This window comes from Trachurus japonicus, chromosome 10 (genome assembly GCF_045865225.1).
Source record: "Trachurus japonicus isolate A0001 chromosome 10, Traja_1.0".
NCBI classification, from domain to species: Eukaryota; Metazoa; Chordata; class Actinopteri; order Carangiformes; family Carangidae; genus Trachurus; species Trachurus japonicus.
In genome coordinates, this window is record NC_140916.1 from 15,643,433 (window position 1) to 15,670,877 (window position 27,445).

General features: G+C 43.9%; 1 protein-coding gene and 1 long non-coding RNA gene across 2 annotated transcripts in view; both read right to left on the minus strand.

The window, feature by feature from the left end:
• The window catches only part of LOC146979585 (uncharacterized), a 38,853-nt gene that overhangs the window by 10,277 nt on the left and 1,131 nt on the right, over positions 1-27,445 (minus strand). The window contains exon 2 of the long non-coding RNA XR_015036804.1: positions 17,403-17,506. This is a non-coding gene — a long non-coding RNA (uncharacterized LOC146979585). The remainder of the gene's footprint in view (positions 1-17,402; positions 17,507-27,445) is intronic.
• sox3 (SRY-box transcription factor 3) lies at positions 10,877-12,824 on the minus strand. Its single transcript, XM_085789519.1, has one exon. It carries the CDS (start codon positions 12,605-12,607, stop codon positions 11,705-11,707), a length of 903 nt encoding a protein of 300 aa, XP_085645645.1. The 5' UTR covers positions 12,608-12,824; the 3' UTR covers positions 10,877-11,704.

Consider the following 27,445-nt stretch of genomic DNA (forward strand, 5'->3'; position numbering starts at 1 on the left):
GTTCCTGATATATACACATAAAAAAAATTATAAACTGTACAAAAGCACCATAATCATTCTGCCTAACTCCGTTTAACCCTGTGTAAAATGGCTTAAAATATCTAAATATGTGCATATTTGATTTAAAGTTGTTTGAATTAAAAGATGTCCCTCTATAAACCTTCTCCTTTTTGAACATAGACAAACTATAGGATTATTTTATAAATGCGCCGTCACTTTTTCTAAGCATGTGAAAAGTCTCGGAGATACAGGGTCTTCACGGTGTGGCAGAGGTCTGCTCATTTTACACACATAAGGCTCTTAAATGCAAGTAAAGCGTGCAGGGGTTGAAAGCTGATCATGTGTCAGATCAAACTGATTCATAATGACACGAACCCAAACAGGGTGTAAATCTGGACACAAATCTGCTTAAACTCACTCCTTCCGTGTCAAACTGCATTACATCAGGCCCATCATCACTGTGGAATATGGCATAGCACCATATCAAGCAGCCACAGTTTGAACCTGTTGCTTTTGTGTTTCCCATGCTGTCTAATGATTCCCCCACTTCTCCTCCAACCTCCAGTAGACAAATCCTTCAGCTTTATTGCCCAGACTCAAGGGCTGCAGGTGCACAGGCCACAAAAGGGAGAGACGGGGGTTTGGGAAGAGGGGGTGGGGAGGGGGGGGGTTGTAGGAGGCGTAGAGGAGGGGATGGGAAAGAGAATGGTGAGTCAGGAGATAAGAGAGGAAGGAACAGAGCCCCCCCCTACCCTGGTTTAACCTCTACACCCCACCACCCATCCTACCCCCTCACCCTCTGCCTCCGTCCCGGCCCTGGCTGCAACAACGCTCTGTTTTGCTCCACTGCCTTGCCACACGTGAGAGGAGTGCAAACTGCGAGTGGTGCCGCCTGGCGCTACCAGGGCCTTCCTGGGTGTGCAGCATGCGACGTGGCAGGGGGACGCAGGGGGGCAGGCGTGGCAGAGTGGCCATGTGGCGGGACCGGGCCCTTTTCTTCTAAACCAGTAGAGGAGCAGTAATGACTGTGAGCTACAGCTGTGCCCACTCAGGCTTGGCCCTACCTTGCCCTGCAGTGGCCCCTCAGCCTCATCGCACCATGTTGCCCCCCCCCCCCCCCCCCCCCCCCCCCATCCCTGCTTCTGGCCTCTGCTACTGTTAGTGGGGGCGACAGAGTGTGGAGGTATTCATCACTGGTCAACTCTCACAACACTTATGAGGCTCCACCGTGGCCTATAGAGACAGATAAGATGATGATGTTTCTACGGCACCACGTCAAATATTTGGCGAATACGAAAGAAAACAGTCCAAATGTTTTCAGTCCAAAACAAATAACAGGAGGAAAAAGCTTGCACACTGGTCAAAAAATGGGAATGTCCACCAGAGAGATGCAGACAGACTGAAGATGGCTGTGTAGGCCGAAACGTTTTTGTCTTAGTTGCTTTTGTTTCTTTATTTTATCACCATGGTTGCACTTTTTGTTGTTTTTGATGGACCATTAAATGTTTTCCTGCATCCGTCAATCTCTCTGGTGGACATTCCCATTTTTTGACCAGTGTGCAAGCTTTTTCCTGCTGTTGTCTTAAATGTTTGTTGGCCTACGCACCTGGAAAGAGAGTTTTTTGGACAGTGAGCAAGAGCGCAAACACCTTTTCTCCTTTTTGTCAGTCCAAAACAAAGCAATGTGCAATCCATCTTCAAAAATGTGAAATATATGAATTTACACCCCTAAGATTGATTAATATTAATCAATATTCATATTTTTCTTAAAAAATGAAATGTTTAAATAATGAGAACATTTGACTGTCCAGTGTCATCGTCCTCTGATGCTTTCTTTTTTTTGTTTGTCCAATTAGGAGTCCAAGAAGTAGATTATATAATGATTGTGAAAATAAAGACACAGATGACAAATCCTCACACTGGAGAAACCTGTTCTACTTTCTGTAGCGAGTTAGTTTTCTGTTGACTTTTTTTTTTTTTTACACAGATCAGTGAAGTTGCTTCAGCTCTAATTGAAGCGGGTTGTAGGTGGTAAGGCCTTGAGCACAGCTGTAGGTGAACTGTGGTGTGGATGAAATCAAAAGTGAATTAAAGTTTGTTTTCTTGGTCATGATGGGGTCATGTAATAAAAAAGTTAAGCGAAGGATAAGGTGAAGTTTTCGTATTTTGCAAACACCAGTTTTATTTCAAGGGCCTAGGAAAGACACACGGCCTTGTCTGTGTTCAAGGTCTAATATTTAAGATTGTGGAGTTGTTTATTTGATACATGGTGCAGCCTTTCGGTCCTCAAATAGATGCACTTATGTGACATTTTACATGTTTGTTTGTCTATATGAATGGACCAAACACACACACACGTAACAGGGAGTGGCATTCTTTGGACAAGACAAAAATAGTTTTCATTCATTCATTCACCGCATTCTTGGCTTTGTATGACCTTATATTACATCTAAATCTATTTGTGCACATATTACTTTCTAAATAAATAACAGTAGCCTGCATTTTTAGATGATTGGTGAGATAAAAATGTAAACATCGACAGAACTGGGCTGAAATCCAGGATTAGGAGGATGTGGAGAAGGAAAAAAAATAGAAAAGGAAGAAAAATGAAACCCAGCCTGATCATCAAAGATACTGTGAGCTGGACAGGTTGGATTGTGGTTAACATGAGTCAGGCTAAGGGAAGGCCTTAAAAGAACACACCACGTGAGTCATATACAGAGAGGATTATGGTTTGATGCCAATGAAGAGACGAATGGCACGGAAAAAAACACTTGAAACTTCGTGTGCCAAGTGTTGCCTGCGCCTCCTACAGCTACTACCTGTTGACAAAAATCCATGAGTTACTGATCACACACTTTACATGCTAATCAAAGAAAATCCACTCTCTCGCTCTTCACACACACACACATGTAAACAAACAATCCTGCCTGTGTTGGTGGAGCTGCTGGGCTAGTGGGAACACACCCTCGGGGACAGGAATAACAGGCCACTCCAGAGCATGAGGACATCTGAGACACAGTGGCACCATACAAGCATGATGACTCTTTAACGTGTCCTTATCTCCATCCCTAATCCTCAGACGCTTTACCATCAGCTACTGTTTACACCAACCACAAGTCAAGAGTAAAAGCAGAAAATGGACTTTCTTAATTCTGAATGACTTGAAGTCCACTAGAAAGCCATTGAGGAAGGCCTCTAATGTGGAGGAAGCCTCATATTGAATACGGATTGAAATTTACATGACAACTTAGCAAAAATGCTTTTTTATTACTCATTCATCCCCTAAATCACTTGGCTCCCCCGCTCCTTTCCTCAGCCTCGGCTATTAAATCACCATCTTGACCCTGCGACCTGGGGCTGCAACCATAAAGAGCCCCCTGTGGGTCAGAGGCCTGATTGTAACATTTGAATATGAAATGGACTTGGTTGGGCCTGGAAACAGCCCCATGCGCTGAGACACAGGCTGACCCCCAGGAGAGAGCAGCCCCCGGCCTGGAGGCTCCCCTCTTCTCTCAGCAAGGATTTACTTGGACTTGAGAAGGAGGGAAAGAGAGACAGATAGAGTGAGCATCAGAAAGAGAGAGAGAGAGAGAGAGTGAGGGATGAAGTCGAGGGTGGAGGGGTGGGGGGGTGGGGGGGGTCGAAGTGGGGTAGGGGTTGAGCGAGAGTGAGGGAGAGGAGAAAGAGAGAGGGCAGACATTTGAATAAGACAAGAAGCGATTGGTGTTTGCATGACAAAGGAGCCCGGCATCTCCCCTGATTGGTGTCACAGTGCGGCACTAAAGCCATGCAGGCCCCCCGGGGTGGGCTGATGTGTGGAGCACAGGCATGTTTATGCATCCAAGGTGTGATATTAGGGAGGGAAAGCGGGGGCCTGTCGTCAAGTTTCGGGTTAAGAACTCTGTGCGCATATTCGTGAAAGGAGAAGAAGTTTGCATTATTCCGACTATAAATTTACAAGTTTAAGTGACAAACAAGTCCAAAATGTCACTTTTTTTATTCTCTGAAGACTTGAAACTTTGAGAAAATGTACAACCTAGTATATACAGTATATGTTGTGATAGGAGAAGTGTGAGGGAATAAATGCAGTTTGTTAATATAATGCTTTATGGTCAAGATTATGGGCCTTATTTTTCATCAGCTAAAAAAAACTTTGTTCTCACAAACTGTTGAAATCTGGTGATATGGTGTTGTATAATACAATTCCAACTGGACAAGAAACAGAAGCATTCAGGTTTTTCCACACAGGTTGTAAACCAGCCAATAGTTAAGTTTGGGTAGTTTATCTAAATGACTCACTACAGTATTTGAGGGTAAAACCAAAAGTAAATACATCTAAAAATAATGCTAATAAATTGCCATTGCTCAGAAAATGAGTATGTGCAACAGCAAAAAGTATGAAACGTTGAATCAGAGCCAGGAATTCAGCGTATAAACTCTGATGGATGTTTAAAAAGGTTCTTTAAGGATGTGTGCATAACCTTAAGTTTTGTTTTCACTTTTAAACTTTTATTTTTCTTACTTTGTCACCATACTTTCAAGCTCCCTAATCTCAGCGACGTATTTATTGAATACAGATTTATAACAACTAATAGAAGAAAGGTCAAAACTATAAGCAGAAGTTGCAAAACATTTGCATTATCCTTTAAAACTACGTGATCCTTCTTAAAAATGTATTATCTTTTGTGCCACCCTCCTCCTCATCCCCTAAAAGTAAATACTGGCACGTTGCCCTGTTTGCTACCTGCAGTCCTGAACCTGACTAATTATTCCAGAGAGGTGATAAAACCACCGCCCTCGCCGTCCCCTGCTGGGCTGTCAGAAGAGTCGTCAGCTACTGCAGGTGGACCACTGGCACCACCGAGTCCTGGCCGTCCACGCTCTCCCCTACCACCCCGTCTTCCTAACATTTGATTGGGGAGGGGGGGTAATGACAATGTGAGAATAGAGATGAGAGGGGATCATATGAGTAGGCAAATCCAGGGACTATGAAGGGGGATTTCACAGCTCAATAAGTTTGGACAATTTGTTTACAATCCCCATTATTACATATCCCTTGGGAGTGGGTGTTTGCATAAACATTGATGCATTTTCTTTTTTTTGGAAGATATGGCAGATTAGCTGCATGAGAGTCGGTCCACTCGGAAGAATGATGCCAAAGTGCAAGGAAAAGGTACCGCAGGGGGTCATAAAGAGGAGGGACGAAGACGTAGGAAGCGCAAGGAGTGAGAGTGAGCGAGGTCACACGCTCACACACACATACACACACACACACACACACACACACACACACACACACACACACAGTGTATGCGAGATATGCACGCACACACACACACACACACACTCACCCCCTGCAGACAAAGCCTCCACAGGCTCATCTGGGCAGTGCTGCCGGCCCTCAGGGACACACCTCCAAGAGAGATGGCCTGACTAACTCTCCATGGCAACTAATCAATAAGTGACAGAGTCAGTCAGGACTGACCCATAGCTCAGTGTGTCCCACCTCCCCCCATGTTCCCAGGGTTACGCTCCCATAAACCACACACACAGATTGAGCTGCACTAAAAGACAAAGTCCCCCCATCCTGACCAGTGCCCCCAGGAAAATAAATCTTTGCTTGTACTTTAGGTGCATTTGACAACATCTACTCTTTTTTTTTTTTTTTTTTCCAAAATGTGCAAGTGTGTTTTTCTTGTTTTGTTTTTTTCGTGCATGGGAGGGGGTGTGTATGTTTACGGAGGGGCCTGGGGCACACACACACGTACGTGGGTACAGGTTACTGAATGAACACAGCTCCTGACAATAGCGATAGGATCCGACGGCTTCTGATGGAGCGGAGTCACCACACCGCCATTGTCTATCTGTCAATCTGTGTTCCTTCTCACTGTCCTCAACAAACACTAATCAATATCTGTGGCCTACATGAGAGGCCTAATCTTCCCCCCCGCCCCGCCACCCCCTTAACTCCTTATCCCCCCCCAGACTCTGCATTGTCTTGCAGCGGTCCCATACTGTCTTCACTGTCCCTAGGCATAGTCTATACGTCGGCACATATACTTGGCCCCGTTTTTTTTTCTTCTTCTGGGCTTTAAGACAGGTCAGAAGTGGGGTCAGAACTCTAGTTTGGCAAATTAAAAGCAACGCTACATGCTTCAGTGTTCATAGACAAAGTGATGCACGCTACAGAAAGGGACCATCTGCAGCAGACACACTTTTACACACTAGAAAGCCTCGCTCGGTGTCTGAGCTGCCCTTAGCACACATTAAAACCAGCCCATTGTATATAATTGCCCTTACAGGTTATTCAGGAAGAGGCCTCCAAATCCAGTTTCAGTCCCGGTTGTTGGGTGCTTGTTTATCTGTGAGTGTGAGTGTGTGCATGTGCGTGTGTGTGCATGGGCCCTACACATCTTCCTCCAACCGCAATTACAAGTGAAAACAAGTTCAAGTAAACCTCAGGAGCGCTTAGCCGAACAAAAACGTCAAAGGGATCCTCGTCTGAAAACTTCTCTAAACACACAAACCCGCGGAGCAGAAAAACAGAATCCTCCCATTTCAGCTGTTCGTGTGATTTGTATTTGTTTTGTTTGGGACAAAAGAGGCGGTAATCCTGTCTCATATTTGACAAGTCTCATATTCACACACACCTGCTGGGACAAAGTAAACACACCTTCAGAGTCAGACACCTTAATGGATGACCCTCACATTAAAACCTAAGACAGGATAAACCCTAAAGCAGGCATGTTGACATGATATGGTACAGGGACGTGCCCATTGCGGATGTGACTGATGAGAGCAGTCACGTCACGGCCAACACATGCACACAGGGAATATACAGTCTGTACATAGGTCAAAAAACATCTTAGTGCCTTTTTTTCATCTCCTTAATGGTAATTATTTCTCACTGATTTATGAATGATTTGTTGGCTTTTAATACAGCGTGAGAGTTGTGTGGTCTCTGTCTTTCTCAGTGTTTTATCTGATCTTATGGTTTTCTTATTGCCTTTTATGCTTTTAATTTATTGTATTTTGACTTTAACATTCTTTATTTCCCTGTTTTGTATCTGCACTTTGGTAACTTTGTTGTTTTTAAAATGTGCTATACAACTAAAGTGGATTAGATTGGATTTGTTGTCATTCAGAGATTTTGTAGCGCAGGTGTCAGGTGTCTCTCATATATCCTTCAACAGAGATCTTCTGTACCGAGATCAAAGCCAAAGATGCGATTATGACAAAACGATCCACATAATTTTTTTTTAATTTGTTTGAAAAGGTCATTATTGAACCCCATTTTTTTCCCACCCTATGAGCAGTTTGGGCGCCCGAAAGTCTATAAGGCTTTAATTCAGCCCTAATTTACGTTCCACTGGAATATACACAAGTAACTTGCTGTTGGGCGGATGCTGTTTCTTGAGTGGCGGCATGCTTGCCTTTGAAGCGTTTCCCACTTAGCATTCCTTGCGGTTGTGTAAGGCATGGCGATCCGACCACAGCTATCATTAATGAGACATTTGCATCACGGAACAAGTCTGTCTGTGCTCACATACGTTCAGGCAAGGAGCCTCGAAAATTGAGGATGTACTCAAAAAGAAGAGAGGTATTAAAAAAAAAAAAATTGGTCAAATGTGATTTTCTAGAGTCTCTGGTGAGTGCTGTCAGTGAATGAGTGAGTGAGTAGGTGAGTGAATGGAGAGGGGGATTGAGAGGACGGTGCAGTGGAGAGGGATGGCTCTCAGTGGGTCAGCCCAAAAGCCCTGACCCCAGGAGGATTTGATGCCATTTTCCCACGCAGGGAGTCGACCTGAGAAGAGCTCGTTAACAACATCTGCCCCGGTTCAGGGAGATTAACCCCCACCCCCAACCCCCGCACCTCCACACACACACACACACATGCATACACACTGCTCTGCTGTCAATCTGAGTACCTCACATGAGTCCTTCACTCTGGACAGGCTTGCCCAAGCTGGACAGGCCACTCCAGGTCCCTCCAGGCTCAACTTGAAAAAGGGCCTCTCTCTCTCTCTCTCTCAGCCACAGCAAATCAATACAGTCTGACTGTGTCGTAGGTGCAGTCCCTAACCGCACTCATTCATTCACCCGTTACACTCAAAACTATGTTGTGTAGGTAGTGTCTGATGTGCGCACCAGACGACGGGGGTTCCTGATGCGGGTTGGAGATTACGTGAAGGGTTGAGAGTATATTTAGAGTATATTTAGAAGGTGTGTTCCTGCTGCAAGTTGCCCAGCAGGTCGAGCAGGCGAGGTAGTGATGTCACCAACGTCAGTCTCTCAGCCAGATTTGTGTAATGAGTTTTCCACTCATCACACTGACGTAGAAAGAGAGTCAAAACACACTCCTATTTTTTTTTTCTTCTTTTTTTTTTTTTTAAACAACTTGTTCACATATACTCCCACAAGTCATGCAACTGGCAGGGCATGTTCTGACATAATATGGGGGAGAGGGGAAAAAACAGGATTGAAACATGGCCTGTGGCGCTGCTGCGATTAAGCCGGAGCTTTGCATGTGCTGCACACACAGATACATAGGTGCGCAAAGACACAGTGGCAGGATCCACTGGGAATCCGCTGAATCCATGTTCTACAGGGCTATAATTAGGTTAGTTTTTGGAGAGGGGGTTAAACAAACAGGGGCTGTGAGGTCATAGGCAGATGGAAGTGGGATATGCCTGCACTTGCTGAGTGGGCACAGAGCTCCACATGACGGGAGAGAGAGAGGGGGAGAGGGAGAGAAAAAAAAGAGAGAGAGAGAGAGAGAGAGAGGCCCTCCGGGCGCTCAGCGGGGGGAGCGCAAAAGGGGGGATGTGGGGGGACGTGAGGGTGGTGGGGAGCCAAACTCGGATGGCCTCACTGCCAGAACATTCAAACACAATCAATAGCTGTGTACGGTCCAGCCACACACACACATACACACACAAACACACACCTTCCCACAAACACAGAATTTCACTCCTAAAAACCAGCAGCAGGTAGGAACTGTCGTCTTGTGCCAGTTTCCCAGTGACCGCATAGAGAGGCGGGCTTCACCGAGCAGGAGCTGGGAAAAATATTTCACTGCGCTGACATGTTGAAACTTTTTGCAGGAGGTGTCGAGCAGCGGACACCTCGATGCGTTTCTCTGTAGAAAGTTAGCCCAGGACTCGGCTTGCTGCAGGTGAAAGCCACCCTGAGGTTGCATAATTGTCCGAGTCTGATAAATGACTAGAAACCATCAGTGTGTCCGTCCCACAGCAAACAGCGCTGACACCGAGGAGCAGGAAGAGAAAAGCTGCTTAATTACAAAAAAATGAGTTGGAGAGTGTGATTAGGTGACGGGTGGCTGCTGGCACGCTAGAGTGACTTAAGACCCTGTCAGTGAATGCAGGGAGGTCTAGATAATCTTTCCCTCCACAAAGGTGCGTGGGGCTAATCCAGGCCGCTGTGCTGAGCTGTGGATCAAGTCCTACAGGGAGTGTGGGAAGGCCAGCAGGACCGCCACTGCTTCGGCCCTCTTGGTGGCCAGAGCTTATTTATCCCAAGGTACACTGCAACAGCAGGCCGGTCCATTCTTCCAAACACACCTTGGCATTATGAGAGTGTCGGGGGGGCGGGGGGGAGTGTGTGTGTGTGTGTGTGTGGAGACAGCAGTTAAGATTTTGAATGCGAGTAATCTGTTGAAAAATAAAATATAACATGTAAAGCTGTTGGAGTTATCACCGGGTTTCACCAGAACCAACTCGCCACTGGAGTTTAAAATGTTCCAAAAGCAAATAAGCACAAAATGAGTTTCTCTGTTCATCGGAAATTATATAAAAGACTAAATGACAAAACCTCCGGACAACATCAAAAATCCTTTTTGAAATTACATTATGAATAACATTGCCACTTGCAGCATTTTTTGCAAACAGAAGGTTACAAATCAGATTAGGCTACACTTCAGCATGTCATCGCTGACATAAAGGATAGAATTTACTAAAATGTTAAAAACCATTTCAGATGGTGTCTCTTGTGTTTTAATGGATACATTTAGAAATGTATTAATAGACTTTTTGAAAAATGGGTGAGTTCCGTCCACTTTGTAACATGACATAACCTGATGCTCATCCCATTTCTTAATGTTTTTTTAGATTTGCACATTTAGATTCTTAAATTTGATTCTTAACAAATAAAAAATAATCCAAGTATCATTAAATGTGAGGGAAAAAAATTAAACATTTAAACTGTCTGAGGCGGAGAGACTTTGGAGTGGAATACTTTGCCTTCAGGTTCAAACTCAGCTAAGTGACCATGGTGGGCAAACCAAGGAAGGAAAAGTACAATCTGATGAAGGCAAAGACAAATGCAGGTTTTCACCAACGGTGTAAAGAGTAATTCGTAAAGAAAAATATGTAAGAAACTTCCACTTTCTATAAACATAAATTATAAAATGAATCAGCCTGTGAAAAATTAAATTCAAAAGACCCCAGGATTATGTCAAATCATATTCTTAAATGGATGTTTAAAAAGATACACCATCTTTTTGAGAAGAGGAAAGAAAACGTATGAATATTTCACCAGGCTATATATTTAAGGCTTATACAGGAGGATGAGATTATTCCCATGATGCCATGCAGACAAAGTGAAAACATCACTCTTCCTGTATAGTTTTATAGAAAATAGCTGAGCATGAATCATGCATCTGAAATGTACAGTCCAGTTGTTTGGTCTACTCTGAAAATAATAGACAGCAAAGTCCAAGATCTTCACGCATCAGCATCTATAAAATAATCTCTTCTCAAAGAGAAACCCTGTCCCCCCTTGGGACACAACTTTCCAAAGCAACTTTAGTGATATTTTCAAACTTCCTATTTAACACAAGAGACAGAGTCACAAATCATGTTTCGTACAAATTTATTCAGCATTTAAGAATAGAGGATGGTCTTAAAATATGTAGAAACGTCAGTTTAAATAGACCTTTTCGTTCAGGATAATGAGTAAACATGACACTGTCAAAAAACCATCACAGAACAGAACATTTTACAAAAACAAAATTGGAACATTTTTTTCACGTGACAAAAAACATCGGGTTCACAAGCTAAAAGGAAAGAAAAAAAAATCTTACTATAAATAAAACTTGCGTTTGCGACCCGCACAGTCTTAACATTTCATTTCAACCTAGGGCATGATGGGGAGAGAGGGGAAAAGAGAGAAAGTGAAAGAGATGGAGAAAGAGAGAAAAAGAGAGAGAGAAAGAGAGAGAGAGAGAGACTACAAAAATTTGGACACAGTGGAGACAACTGACATTCTACAAATTAAGTGTAAACATTTATGTACCAACTTTCCATCCAGCTTTTCTGAAATACACCAGCCTCTTCACGAGGCCACATGCCTTTTCATAGAGAGAAAATATGGCATTATTTAAAATATAGAAGTCCAATTCTTCTACATATGTTGATTGCTTATACTTGTGATAAAAAGCCTCTTTGCAATGCAATTTACTCTGATGGGCTCAACGTTCAGTTTCGATCCATTTAAAATTCATTTAAAACGGACAACTCAAAAAAAAAGGAGAGATATTGAGATAAAGTTATTTTTTTTGAACAAAACTGATGAACGTTGTTTCTTTAGCAACCAAAAAGTTCAAGTATCCGAAGTACTTTTTTTTTTTTTTTTTTTTTTTTTTTTAGTAAAGTTTCAAGTCTTTTCTCTTTCTCTGCTGCTCTCAGATGTGGGTGAGAGGTAGAGTCCCATTGACGCCAGTCCCTGCGGTCTGATAGTGCGGGTGGACGCTGTGTAACCGGCTGCTCTGCAGGGAGGAATGCTCCGCGCTGTCCCCGCCGGGGGGCAGGTACATGCTTATCATATCCCTCAGGTCCCCCAAACACGCCCGCTGAGAGTGGGACGTGATGGCCGGCGGCGGTGAGCTGGGCTCGGTCTTGCACACGGACGCCATGGAGCTGAGTCCCATGGCGCTGGGGGTCTGCTGCGTGTACGCCGGGGACATGCTGTACGTGGAAGCCGCGTTCATGTAGGTCTGAGCCGAGGACATCATCGGGTACTGGAGCCCCGCCATCTCGTACCGGTGCATCTGCTGGATCTGCGGGCTGTTCATGCTGTGATGCTGAGGGTAGGCCAGCTGGTCCTGCATCAGGGAGTACGCGCTGTTCGTCCAGCCGTTCATGTGCGCGTAACCGTCCATCCTCTGCCCCACCGACACCGAGTTGTTGACGGCGTTGGCTCCCGGCGGCAGCAGCCCCCCGGGCAAAGAATACTTGTCTTTCTTGAGCAAGGTCTTGGTCTTCCTGCGGGGACGGTATTTATAATCCGGATGCTCCTTCATGTGCATAGCGCGGAGACGCTTGGCCTCGTCGATGAATGGCCTCTTTTCGGCGTCGGTCAGAAGTTTCCAGTCAGCGCCGAGCCGCTTGCTGATCTCAGAGTTGTGCATTTTGGGATTTTCTTGAGCCATCTTCCTCCGCTGTCCCCGGGACCAGACCATGAAGGCGTTCATCGGCCGCTTCACCCGCTCCTGGTCGCTGACACTGTTGTTCTTTGCGCCCTGCGCCGAGCCCGAGTTGGACTGCGGGAGAGGGGTCTTGATCTCGGTTTCCATCATGTTATACATTCAGGCGGCTTTTTAGTGTTCACTCACAGGTACATAAAAAAAAAAGTTCACAAAACAGCGCCAAAAAGTCAAGGAGGTAGAGATACTGACCAGTCTCATAAGATGAGATGGGGAAAAATAATAATTCTGCCCCAAAAAGAGGCAAACTGTGTCTGCAGGTGCTTCTGGTTTCTCTCCGCTCAAAGCTGCTGTGTCCCCCACGGCTCTGAAACAGAAGTCTGTAAACTTGTTCTCCAAGCTCATCTGTTAATAGGCCTAGTGGCCGGACCATGTGATGTGGATTGACAGCATGACAATGAGGAGCGGGCGACCAATCAGCGCGCGGCACCGTGTAACCAACCGCAGCACGCAGCGCTGTGTTTTGGTTCGGGAGGAGGAGGGAGATCTGAAAGTTTTAAAACAGCAGCAACGACCTGAACGCAAAAAAAAAATATTACACGTTTATAAGCTTTATTACCTCTAGTGAAGATGAGGAACCCACGGAGGAAATGAAGCCAATTTGTTTCTGTTATTAATCCGTTTCCTGATTGGGTCAATATCAGTTTTTGGAACGAGTTAATCCAGAAACAGTTGCTTTTGTGACCATTTTCGGGATGTTGGGAATAAAGTTTTTATATCAAACGTGCCAGTGGAACGCGCAAAAAGTTCAATATGCTTGATTTAAAAGTCCTGTCTGTACAGTCACTCTATCTGCTGCATGCAGGGATCATGGGTTTCAGAGGCCAAACCGGGACTACAATGAGAGCAAGTCCTTCAAGTAAAAATGATTATTGATTAAATTGAATATTGGAATAAAATTAGCCATTAGCAGATTTAAAATAAAATAAAAATCCTCTCATCTCTGCTGTCACACGCGTCTGTTGCTTTTCGTCCACAATTTCACAAACTGATTGTGCCCCCATCAGAAAGTCCTGTCTCACTCTCAAGGATTTCGATGCTTTTCCTTCAGTAAATTAATATATTTTTTATTAACCAGTTATTTCACTTAGAAAAATATTGATTGAGAAACACATTGAAAGCAAGTTTTTCCTCAGTTTTGCAGTTACGGGCTTTAAAAAACTCTAAAATTACTTTTCACTGAGCTGGAAGAAAAAAAAACTTCTGTCAGGATCCACTTTGTTCTTTCTTATATTTTTTTAAAAAACCCAGCTTAGGTGCAGGCTCTGTAGAATAACTTCCTATGACAATGAATGTTGAAATAAAATCAGATTGAAAGTTGGCTACACTAACATTGAAAAACCAAACAAATGCATCTTTTTTTTTTTTTTTTTTTTTTAAGAAACCAATATATCAGGAGCAACTGAGCTATAAATCTGTCATCTGCTTGTTTTCTGGGAAATTAAGAGTTTTTATTCCAAATCAAACCGATGGCAGGTTTGCGTGGACGCTGCTGCTGCTGCTGCTGCTGCTGCTGCTGTAAAACTTTAATACATCAACGACCTCTTGTGGAGGGGACGGGCAGCTCCGCTCCCAGGGGGAACAAGTTGACTTTAGAGACAGTTGCACTGGGAACACTTCGACTTGATCCTCCACCGACCTCCTCTAAAAAAAAAAAACCCTCCGGTCGTGCGCATGTTTTCTCTGCGCCGTGTTAATGCTTATTAAAATGATTTGCGGGTGGAGTGCTTTGCTCCTCATTTGCATGTGTTCTGCTTGCAAAACGAGCAGCAGCGTCGCTCCGCCGCAGAAACCCGCGCGCTCGACTCGACAGGGGCAGAGCTCACACCTGCTAATGACGAGCAGCGAGATCGCCCATCGAAAACAGCCATTAACAGCTCCGTGTATTTACATGAGCTCTGCGGGGATCGTTCTGCATGTGCATGTCGGCGCGTTTCACCTCCCGCAGCTTCCCAACTTAAAAAAAAAAAAAAGCAGCTTCTGCGTGGGCCCCTGGTGCATGTAGAGCCCACATTAAGATGTTCACCTGCAGACTTTTTAAAGATTTTCTTTTGATAATAATTTATTGCTGGTTGGATTAAAAATCAATTTGGGAAATTACATTTTGCTTATTGATGATATCAATACTCCAATAATAACCCTAACCTATAAGTAATATGTCATGCAATAGAGGGTTAAAGTGTTCTAATAAGCGGCTTTCAATGGATAATCAATGGACTGTTCTGCAGGAATGAATGAACGTTTCCGTTTTAAAGTAAAGCTAAAAGAAGAAAAAAAATCCAAGCACAGATTCATCAAAATAAAAGCATATTGCATGAGCTCAACACGTGTTCATCAGGTATTATTGACAGCTTTAGAGCTATGGCTTAGAAACAAAGCTCTTATAGAAAAATAAAATATGGCAATATGGCTTTTAAAATGAGAGAACGCACGCACACATCCGCACAGGGAGGAAAAGCTTAAAGAATAAAGAATGAGCTGTTATCTTAACGGGGAGGCAGAGTGCAGCCTCTCGGCCATATAGTTGGAGTAAATCAGCTGAAAAGAGACATCACTTCATGAATTTAATTTCCACGTTCAATGGGGCGTCACAAACAGAGCAAGAGCAATAAAACTAACGTCCAATTAGCAGTCATCTAATTCTCAGGAACAGGTTATTTGTTTATCTGCTGCAGATCTCAATACTGATCCGCTTGTAATCTCCTTATGGAAATTGACCGGTAGCAAAGAGAGAGAGAGGGAGAGAGAGGAAGAGGGAGAGAGAAAGGAGAGGAGGAAAAAAGACCCCAGCAGGAGTATAGCCTGGAGTTTGGTTAATGAGGGCCTCTGTGCAGCTAATTTCCTAATTAAGGCACCGAGGACCACCAGCACAGTCCGCTCCGATTCACACTCAACAAGCCCGACAGCCCCCCTAAAAAAGGAGGCTCTGAGGGCGCGCGGCTGCACCGATCCCACTGTTGAATGTTGGGAAATGTGGATGTCCTGATGGGAGGATGTAGTGTATAACCTGCATGCAATCACATCGACCCCTGGATCGCTTTCACGCTTTAAAAATAAGCGGATGAAGCGCGCATGTGCACAGAGCGTTGATTTCTGACGATTAGAAAACTGCATTTCTTTAAAAAAAAACAACAACAACAACAAAAAAACATTTTTCGTTAAACAAAGATGCACTGGATTAATAAAAATCAATGATTTTGTTCATATTTCACGTTTCTGCTGTATGCAGAAGTGAATCCGGTGCCTGGATTTGACAGGAACCGCAGGTTGTGGTTGGAGGAGAGGGTTCATTCTGGCCTGTAGGCCGAGAAATAATAATACAATAAAATGTTGGGTTATTTTTGCAGAGAGATTTCGGGGAATTAAAGCGACATTAATCTCACTTTGTCCGTATCCTTTGCTCCGCACTCAACTTTAATATTATACAAAGACACAGACGCTGCATGTCTGTCATTCAGCTGCAAATCACCCGCTGATAATAGTTAAGACATTTGTTTCCCCCTTTAATCGTTGTTTCATGCGTTTACAACTTTTATGTTTTTTCTATTTTTTAATCATTATCATATAATAATAATAATAATAATGATAATAATAATAACCACAAAATTTTATATATTTTTTAAAGATATCTAAAGTCGCATCTCAAAACGACAATAAACAACATTATTCCGACTTGTACATTTTAAACCCCCCGACCTCCAGAATCAATAACTTTTTTTGTTTCAGCCCAGTGACTGCGGACAAGGCCTTTGAGAAAGAGTAATTAACAAAGAAAGGGTTTTCAATTACAGCCACAATGGAGACTGTCTCATTAAGATTTGCATGATTTTTTTTTTTTTTTTTTGGGAGGCAGGAATGCAAATGAAGATGCAATTTACGCACGGTCTGCTGTTCCTATTGTGTCGGCGTGAATGGTTGCGTCCTCCCAGTTCAACACAGGTAAAATAATATTCACGGGTCATTTAAAAGGGAAGGAAAGTGCCGCCATTATCACCTCTTTATTCCACGGAGCTATAGGGCTAGTACATCCCTCATGCTAATTTGACATATTTGACCCATAAGAGTTAAAGTTGACCAAAAAAAAAAAAGAAAGAAAGAAAAAAGGAAAATTCACAACAAAAGATTTAAATGTTTAATATCTGTGTGTAATGTAGAATCATTGGCTGAGGCTGTTGGATTGGTTTTCTTTTTCACATTTTCATTCAATTTATGACAAAAAGCTGCTAAAAAGTCTTCTACAAAAATGTGTTTGTTTGTTTTGTTGATTATCATCAATAATCAATGAGCTGCAACAGGTAATCATAAAAGCTCATTTGTGCTTCTTTCTGACAGCATTGAAGTGACTCCACATGGCAGATCTGATGGAGCATCAGCTAATGTGGGTTTTTGGTTCACTTTGAAATATTATCAAATTATAGACTTTGATAAAGACATGAATAATGATAATAACATGAGAATCATTTCTGCACTTCTCCTCTGTTCAAAGTTCTGTTTGATTGAAAACTTGTGAGGAAATTACAAACTCTCTATGAGAAGGAAATTATAGAAGTGGGAATGACCTGCAAGACCTTTAATTAAAGTAAGTTTTCTTCTGATTGTGATGAAAAAATGGATTTAAAAGGTGTGCAAATGGGGTCCAAACAAAGGACGGTTGAAACCTTGAGATGAATCATCAGATTGGTTGAAGTTGATATTCAGACTGAAGGTTTTAAGTGAGTGTTCACAGAGGAGTCAGGAGGAGAGACGGAGTTGACAGAGAAATAAAAAGGAGGCCACGGGCTGATGGTGAAGAGAAATGTGTGTCTCTCAGGTTCTGCTGCTTCAGTCATGACAGGAAAGGATGGGAAGGATGGGAAGGATGGGAAGGATGGAAACAGGTAGATTTTAGTAAACTCACCACACGCCGGGACACAAAAACCCAGGGGTGCTCCTGCTAACGAGAGGCAGTGACGATTCATTCAGTCAGTCATCGTTACAGGTGAAGGCGACTGTCACTCAAACCTTCAAGAGAAGCAGAAAACACACAAACACACACTCAGAGGACAGATTTGTGAATTTTTTCCCCAGGTGAGCTTTGTTATTTGGAGGAATCTGGGCTATAATGGAGAACACTTTGCGTTCTTGCCTCCGCTGCAGCAGCAGCAGCAGAGTAATTTTGTGTCATGTGGTGGGTCTGTGCTCGGCAGCAGCTCAGCCTCAGCTCTGTGGAATTTATCCATTATTGACCTCTGCTTGTAAAACAACACGCAAGGAAAAGCTGTTTGCCTCCCGTCGCCGTCTTGCAGAGGAGGAAACGCTTCAAACTTCAGCCTCTTTTTCTCCTGGCCAGGCCAAGCATGTCCCTCCTCATTATGTTCTTGTGTGAGCAAGGCCAAGGCTGCTGACACAGACCCAGTGTAATCTCTTTAACCCGCCACTGTCGTGAGCAGACAAGGCGTGACCACCCAACACTCTGCTCCGTCTCACTTAGCCTTAGGGAAACAGTTTTTCACTTCATCACCTCGCCCCCTCTTTGCTTGTAGCTGCTTATCATTTAGGGATGCACGTTTCAAAACGCATTTGATCAAGTATGCTCAACACATGAGTGCATGCAGAATTGCTCACACACACACAGAGACACACATGCTGGGGTTAATCATTGTTACAAGACCACTTAATATAATCACATGCAGCAGTGTGCAGTTAAAAATTCATATACTCACTGACCCTTGGAGTTCCCATAATTGACATAAGCATTTTTTTTTTTGCAGTGGTTATTGACTAATGAAGCTGAAAGCAAATGAAATTAAATCACAGTGGAGGACATCGGTGGAGGCATTTTTAGATGAATATACAATGATTATTAGCTCCTTGAAGTCATTTCAGAGACAAAGAGTCTTTACGTTTACTTGGCAGATTAGGAGAAACATCCATATTAAGACATTTGGTATATGATGCGTTAAATGAAAAATAAAATACCGGCTGACTGTGAATTATAAGCTCCCTCCATCTGCCGAAAGCTAATTTCAATTCAGTTGAAATTAAGCAGAAAATTTCAATAAATATGGTTTTCGCTTCTGAGCCGCTGGATGAGGCCGGGGTAAAGCCATCTCGTGCGCAACATGATCGCTTGTGTGTTTTGCGCAGGAACAAAAAAGTCTGTAGCCTCAACTTCCTCAGCTCACACTACTCACAACCTCTAATCTGTGTGATCTTCATTTACCCTATGGAGGCGACGTATCACAGCTAATCTGCTGCTCTGTTTGTGAATAGTTTGCCACAGAGGAGTTTTCAGAGCACAGTCTGAGTATTTCTAAAAGCTGTGTTTACACCAAACAAAAGAGCACACAGTTTAAATCAGGCCTAAGGATGCTTTTTTTTTTTTTTTTCTCCACTCTGATGATGCCTGCTGCTTTGGAGCTGCTGCCTTGTGAATGGCATTATCAAGCACCTCTATATGATGATCACTTTAAATAGTGTTATTCCCTGACTGGCTAATTGCGGCACTCATTATTTTCCATGTATCTTTTGAATCATTGCCATGTTCAGTTTTTTTCCAAAAACAATGGAAACTTTCTCCGTTTTTTGTTTGGCAGAAAGTGCTGAATCGTCACTTTTTGCTTTGCGCCATGCCCAAGCAAGCAGCCCTCTTTTGTTTTAGCCATAATTGAGATCCCACTAATCTAGCCTCTTTTTAAAAAATGAAACAGTCTCTTTGTCGAGCCTTCATTAGCTTAAGATAATATTGTGAGAATGCACAATTAATTTGCAGTGTAACTTTAATTAATTAAATACACCCAATTTTGCAACATGATTAATGTCACCAAGTTGTTATCTGTATTCTCCTCCAAAATGAATATGTAACAGCGATACAGCACTGGGCATTAATTGCAGAAATTGGGGGCTTTTAGGGACCAAAAACCAGACTAGGTAATTATAAGAGGTAATTTATTAAATCTTAAATAAGGAAACAAACAAGCATAAATTGATATATAAATCATGAGTACCATTATGTGTAATCTGGCTGTGATTTGGGAGAAAATGACAAATCTTTGTTGCGTGCCAAGCACTCGATAAAGCAGATAGTGGTCATAAATTTAGTCCCAGTCAAGGTCTCATTAAAGGAGGCATAATTTAATTAAGAGTTAGCCATCGCCCTCTAAATATATTAATTACCTTGAGCATGATGAGATGAGTGTGGTGATTATTGCGTATTTCATTAGAGTGAGTCTGCTGGGAGAAGAGCAAACTAAGGCGGGAAGCTGGCTGTGTTGACAAGATAATGGATGGGCTGGCCTGAGATGAATTTGGTCACCTTGCTTTGGGTTGAGCAGAGAGAGGTGAGACAGAGGACAACTCAGGTCCTGGAGAAGGTAGGGTGTCCCAGCTCAGTTTACTGGAGCTCTAATATTTCAGCTCAAAAAAAAAAAAAAAAAAAAATCTTTAATATATCTATAATCAGCCTATTTTGCTCTGCTTAAACGATTCCTGAGTTAAGACAGAACAGAGAAAATGACAATTTAGGATCAACATAAAATTAAAGAGTGTGACATATTAACCGTATGACCAATTAAATTTCTGGACCATTACATCATGAATTTACATGCTGGAATTCATAAGAAATTCATTATGAATTTCAAATCAATAGGTCTCGTCTAAAGCAGAAGTTTTTACATTTGTGATATTAAATGTGCGTATCTCTCTTATTAGAATAGCCTGAGTACAAAACAGAAAAGAGAGTATTTTTTATAGTGTCAAAGTGTTTCAAAATCAAAATGAGAGTAGTTTCTGAAGTAAATGTTGCTGCCTCTCCTCTGAATCGTCCACTGTGCTGCACTAAATAATGCTTCACCTTCATATTCCACCCATATCAACCTTTGCTTTTCACTAACACCACAGAACTCCCCTGTGTGCCACCTATTTGTACACAAACACACACCACGCACACACACCACACACACACACACACACACAGCAGAAGTGTGCAGAGGAGTGCAGACTGAGGCGACAGCTCATTGCCCCATAGACTGATATGTCAATGAAACATACAAGATGTTGCCGCTGCATTGGAGCGATTTCCAGCCTCACTGCTCTCCTGGCTGACAGCAGGACAAAGACCCTAAGCTACTATTATCTGGAAGCAAGCTCTCATTCCTGCTTTCATCTTTCTCTTCACTTACACAAACACAGATGTATGTGCTTGTGCTAACACAGAGAGACTGCAGCATAAAGTCACAGATGCATCCCAGTGTGCATATCAGGCAGGACAGACAGACCCTTTTGGTGCTGTAGGGAGGTTCGAACATTGTGAAAATGTCAAGATGGTTGCAGAACGTACCGAGTTGGCAAATGGCATAATTGAAAAGTTTCATTTTGATTTTCTGAGTCTATATGTCGTTGATATTATTCTGTTATTTTACAACAGGACAGCAGGAGGGATGAGACTGTTCTGCCTGGTTGTTTTTCATTCTGTCGTGTCTGACTCCTACACCAAGAGACGACTCTACACGTATTAAAAAACTAACTAATAACAAGAAACGCATGTACCATGTGAACAGATAGTGTAAACACACAAGGCAAAGCTCTCCGCACCGTCTTCCTGAATCCCCCCCCCCCCTCCCTCTGCTCTCCTCTTTTTACTACTAACCTCCTCCCACTCTGGCCACAAAATTGAGGGCACTCACCAAAGCTCTGACTGGTCCCAAGGGTGCTGCTGCTTTCCCATTTCCTCAGTTAGACACACCTTCAACAGCTGGCTGTCAGCTGGCCGGCCTAGGAGCAGGAGGACCATGGACTGAAAGATAGCAACGACATCCGCGGCCCAGAGCCTCGGCTCAGACTCCGACCGTGGCCATTCGGACGGCAGGACCGGCACCATGGCAGCTCCCAGCGCAGCAGAGGAGTATAAAGAGCGAAAAGACCCGGGCAGTCGCTGGTGTGGTAGTGCACACTGCAGCTGAGCTCTCCCTGCTCTGGGACCCATCTCATTCAGCCAAGATTGCTTCATACAAAAGTTGACAATGCACCAGTGAAAGCCATTGTTGATATTCAACATTTTTTAAATAGCTGAGCAGAATAGACAACATGGCAGGCTGCAAAACTTGGCAAGGGAAACTGACCTGGAGCTTCCCGTTTTGAAAGGGTTGCCACACTGGGTGAGAGGAGAGAGGGCTATTGTGTTAAAAAAAGAAAAAAAAAAAGAAAAAGAGGGAGAGAGCTGGTGTGAAAGAGCTCAAAAAAACAAAACATCTCCCATCCCAGGAGAGCAGAGTACAATGCTCTCCATGCAGCAGGAAGAGGACAATCACCCCGCACGGTCACAAGCATATAGGCATTACCAAGAGAGAGCAGAACAATGAAATCAATGCAATCAGATCCATCTTAAAACAGGATATTGTATTTCTGACGTCGGACCAAACAGGGACTTGACCCACACTCTGGTGTAGTCGTTGAAAAACATACACCTGTAAGCACATACATGTGTCAAAGCCAACGCGTAAGGTTAACAGGTGAGATAAGGGGAAGATGAGATGATAGTAGGGGGGAATTTCTGGGATTGCAGCCGCACACCTCAATGAAAGGAATAAAGACCACAATGATAAGTACAAAGCAATGGGAAATGAAGAAATGCAAAAGAAATGAACCAACAAATTAAAGCAAAAAAAGAAAGCTTAAGCTGCTGCAACAGGCTGCCAACCTCGTGGCGCCATCTTCTAAAGTAACCGTTAAATATTTTGCCATTAAAACCGATCGAAAAACTATAATTCAGCCCCTAGAGCTGTGGCTTGGCTAACGTCCAGAGGAATGTCTTCCAGGGAACCATCTATTTCTCTAATGTTGCACAGACGGGGATCATACTGCCTGACGCGGTTAATGGTGTTCTGTTTCCGTCATTGTCAAGCTGACAAGTGTGCAGATTGATATGGATATTTAAGAAGCCTTTAACCTTCCATATGTCAGAGCATCACAGTGCCGCTCGTGCCTCAGAAGCTATCAAAACATCTAATGTAGAGTGTGTGTGTGTGTGTGTGTGTGTGTGTGTGACTGTGCGTGTGTGTGTGTGTGTGTGTGTGACTGTGCGTGTGTGTGTGCCTGGTAGCCTTGAGGCGGATCCCATCAGTGTTGTGTTTCGTGCATCCTCATGTCTGGAGGTGGAGGGGGGGTGATTAATGTGGATTTTTAAAAACCCTTGAAGGAGGCAGATGCCGTACCTGGGTGTCCTTAACCATCCTGCACAACAACAAAAAAATCCATCCACTCATCCTATGTCAATACTGTAATCTCAAAGTAACTTTAAAGTGCACTTAGCCACCTCTCGCTTTAAGGCCAAACATAAAAATCTCCTTGTACAAGTGCTTTTCTTCATTACCACTGTTGCTATATCCCCACCAACGCAGACACAAAGGCAACAAATGGTCACTGCGTGTTACAGGAGTCCTGGGTGTGGTCCTCCAATCACTTCCTATGGCTGAACAACAATTAAAAACACCTAAAGGGATTAAGTTCCTAATTGTATGCAACAGAAAATAGGCTGTAAATTGTAATCTTTTAGTAAAAGACTCAAATTATTGATCTATTATTACATTCTGTCAGCAGACTAATGATTTAACCTTTGTCTTTGTATTGTTTTTCAATGTTTCCGCATTCCCCATATTCTAAACTTTGTGTGTTTCAGTGGTAACTCTCTTCCCTCTGATAAAGGTGAGTGAGTATGGAAACGACCATGAAGCTGTTATTAATCAGTGGTATGGGCTGTGCACAAACAGTTATATAAAAATGATCATTCGTAGACAAAAGGGGTCATGTAGACACCGGAGAGACACAACTATTATAAAACTCAAATCATATAAATGTTGATTGACTTTTGGATTTGGGCAGGGGGGGCACTGTGGGAAAACTTACAGTACATTGCATTTAACTGTAATTTACAGCAGCAAAACAGAAGATGTGAACTTCTGAAGCTTATAATTACCTCAAAAATCTGATCCATAGGTAGATATTAGTAAATGAACACTAGTGCTGATGAGGGATTGGTGTTTCCAGGGGCCCAAACAGAACATTAGGGTGAACTGAGCCGTCCTTTAAGCAGCACAACACAGAGTCATATGTTGTAAAGTGGAGGATTTCTGTAACAAAATCTTTGCCTGCTTGCAGCTCACCTGGAGCTGGAATATGAGAGGGAACGCTGTTGGTGTTGTTCTGCAGTGTCTTCGCTTTCTCAAAAGCTGATATGTGTGTGTGTATATGTTATGTGGGTGGGTGTGTGGGTGTGCGGATGTGGATGTGTGTGTGAGTGTGTGAGAAGGCACAGAGGGAAACAGGACCAGTCTAGCCCTTTGACATAGGAAGGAGATGTATAATTATATTGATCAGGGAGAAATTACAGCTCTGAGAAAGAAGGCAGGGCTCGCATAATCTTATAGGTGTGTCAGAGAGAGAGAGAGAGAGAGGGGGGGGGGGGGGGCGTGGGGGGGTGAGAGAGAGGAAAGAGAGGAGAGAGAGGAGGGAGAGGGGGAGAGAGAACCTGTGGCGTCTTTACTGGAAATCCACGTCAGTGCCAACCATCACACACTATTAGCTGCCATCAAAGCTCTAATTTTACTCTAGCATTACACCCGGCTCCCTGCGTCCCCCTCCCTCCCCCGCTGGTCTGGATGGTGTAGCCTGGTGGGAAAACGACATTCAATCCGCTGTCCGCCCCATTCAGGCCAAATTGGCAAATGACAGCTCTCCGCCTCTCAGATTTCGGGAAATGAAAGGTACCACCGCCACCATCCCAGCCTGAGCCTCCCTAAAGCTGTTGGCGGAGAAGGAGGAGGTGGAGGAGAAGCAGGAGGAGGAGGTGGTGGGAGAGGAGGATGAGGAGGCGGAGGAGGAGGTGGGGTGGGGGCGAGGGCCAGTGAGGCCGGGGAGCGGACTGAGGTGGGTTAACAGCCTCCCTTGTCCCTCCTCAGCGGTGACGGCGCTGGACAGAGAACACAGAGAAAAGAGAGAAGAATGCCTACTCAGCAGATCAAAGGAACTTCCTTCAGACCAATGGGGAAAGTTGACCTCAATCCCCTAATCACCCACTTTACCACCCCGGGGCCGAGCCAGCGAGCCAGCGAACGGAGCGGTGCGGTGAAGACGAGAACACGAGCGTTTTGCCCTCGTGGAGGTCAACAGCGGCGAGAGGGCAGCACACAGAGTTAAACCTTTACAACAGAGGCCTGCTGACTTGGGAACAGGGGGCCGTCACTCGGCTCGACGGCAGCTCCTGCAGCTCTGTCAAAGAGAAGGAAAAACGTCCTGCAGAACAAAACCATAAATCGTCTTTGGTCCGTTGAGCTGCATTTGAGAAGAAAAGGAGCATAAAAACATATATAGATACGGTATATATAAGAAACACAACACATGTGCACAAACAGCAAGGCCATTCATCAGTGTTTTTCTATTACACATGGAGAAAAGACACAGAACATACTGTGTTCGACACTAACTGGCTGCCTGACTGAATGGTACTCTTACTGCTAATTAAGTGCTAATGGCAGTTCCCCCTGCGGAGAATACTAATTAATGCTCCATTCTTCTGCGGGCTGAGCGCGTACTCCACCGCGGCCTAATGAGGGGAGGCAGGTACATCTTCTCCCAGGCTGGGTTAATAAGTACAACACGGTGGGGTCTGAGTAGAGAGGGCCATACCGGGGGGCTGCTTCCTGTTCCCTAATCTTAACAGACCCCCCTCAGAACTCTCACAATGAGCCGCCGAGGTAATGAAAGGATTTGTCCCATAACCTCAGAAAAAAAAAATAGGCCTTATGTCTCGGCGTGGATAGAAGCGCCTTAAAAAAAGTTTTGCTGTCTGCATAAATCTAACATTTTCATGGAGGGAATTCTCGATTTAGAAGAAATCTGCACGCCGGCAGAAAATTGTGTTTTTTTCACCTCAAGCTAAGATATTTGTGAATTTTCTTTTTCGTTAATTTACAGTGAAGTGAATGAAACTCAATAAACAACTCATGCATATTTATGCTGTTTGCACCCAGCAATGCAAAAAAAAAAAAAAAGTACATGGAAAACAGTTCTTTTCAACAAAAAGGTTCTCTGCACTGAGAAGTAATTCGTATTACTTATGTTTTTTTCTGTGTGTTTCTACAGAATTATGACTTAAAAACTGCTGATGTCCCTTAGAAAACAACTTCTATTTTATATAGTTTCCAGCGCCCTGAGAATATGCAGCGCTGAAAAAATAAATAAATACATTACCTGTTTGGATGCAGAAAGCCTGGGAATCAGATTCAAAGTGCTGAAGAATGAATGGGTGTGCGAGTATGCGGTGTGTGCGTGCGTGAGCGTAAACATAGATTGAGGATGGTATTGGAATTACCTGAGTGAGATAATGGTGGTGCATTAGATTAACTTTCAGTCCTTAAATGCAACACATTTAGGCAATCTTGTCCCCCAAAAACATGTCAATGTCTGAAAGGCCTCCCTCTCGCTATCAGGAGCCTCTGGTCCCCCACACTGATGCAGCTGGCAAGGCGCTACCGTCGACTGTCAAAACGCAGCGCCAGATCTAGTTATAAAATAATTGAATTTTCATATCAGAGGGGACCAGAGTCCCAGCAGACAATAGGACTGCTGAGTCCTCTCTGATATTGGCTCAGGCCCTTTGCCATGCGCATGAAATCAGTATGTTAATGTTCCAGGGTTTTCTTTTTTTAAGGGCACTTGTGCTCTCGCAATGTACTACCGATGCGGTTTCAAAAAAAAAAAAAAAAAAAAATTGCAACTATTGATAAGTAGGCAGCCAGCAACCCCCTCGACCCCCTCCTCCCACCCAACATGCCCACCCCCCGCCCCTCCCGCCTCCCCCCGACCCACCGAGGCTCTAGACATTCTCGCGCCCCCATCCTCCCCCATTATTAAAATTGTAATTTATTTTTCTAAATCAGAATGACAGCTTGCTTTCTTTTCTCTGCAGCAGGCAGTGAATCACCGAGCTTTAATTACTTTCGTAACTTCGCTGACCCTGTGAGCGTGCTGCTCTCCCAGAGAAAATGGGACCTCCAACAAAGGCCCTCCACAGCCACTGCCGCCTTCGGTTCATTCAAAATGCGAAAATTTATCAAACTACGGATTTTTGTAAGATTTTGTTAACATTTCACCTCCTATCTTTTTCACACTCCCCACCCCACAAAACAACCCCCGCTTGCAACAGCTCTGCACTCCAATCTCCTGGCCCACCTCCTGAAGAAACTCAGTGGACAACTAAACAACCTCACTCCAACTCTTCCTCTTTCTCTGTGTGTGTGTGTGTGTGTGTGTGTGTGTTGACTCAACAAAGGTCTTTTGGGGTCAACACAGCCAGAGGTCATACTATTATCAGTAACCCCCCCTCATATCCAGGCCGTGGCCTCGGCAGCAGGGAGACAGACAGCGCCGGGTCCTGAGGCCACAAAGCACAGATCAACAGGGATGAGCGCTACATTTGATCACTGCACAGATCTCTGGCCCACAGACATCGGGGTCAAGCTTTATTCGGCAGGCAGAGCCGTCAGAGTCTATCGCGCAGCTATAAACGGCCTTTTCTGACCACGGTGCATCGCCACAATGGAGCAGCTTCTGCGTTTAACAGCATGAAACACTTTCTGAAATCAGCCCCATAGATCCTGGCCACGACACTCGTGTGCGGCGTGACTTTAAAGTTGGTACAGGAAGAAGGTTTTCAGATGTTGCCCTCCTCTGCTTTGTCGCTCCAAAGTTCAGGCATGTGTCTTGTACGCCAACAGATCCCTGTTTGCTTCACATTACCCCCAGCGCCTGACTTATTAAAGTAGCTAATATGTTGTAATCCCTGCTATCGCTCTCACCCTCTCGCTGGCACACCTCTGTTTTGGGCTGTGCCACTGTGTGAACCGGGGGTGCGCAGGCACGGTTGGTCTTTTGCTGACTGCCTGATAATTGAATGAGCGATTATCC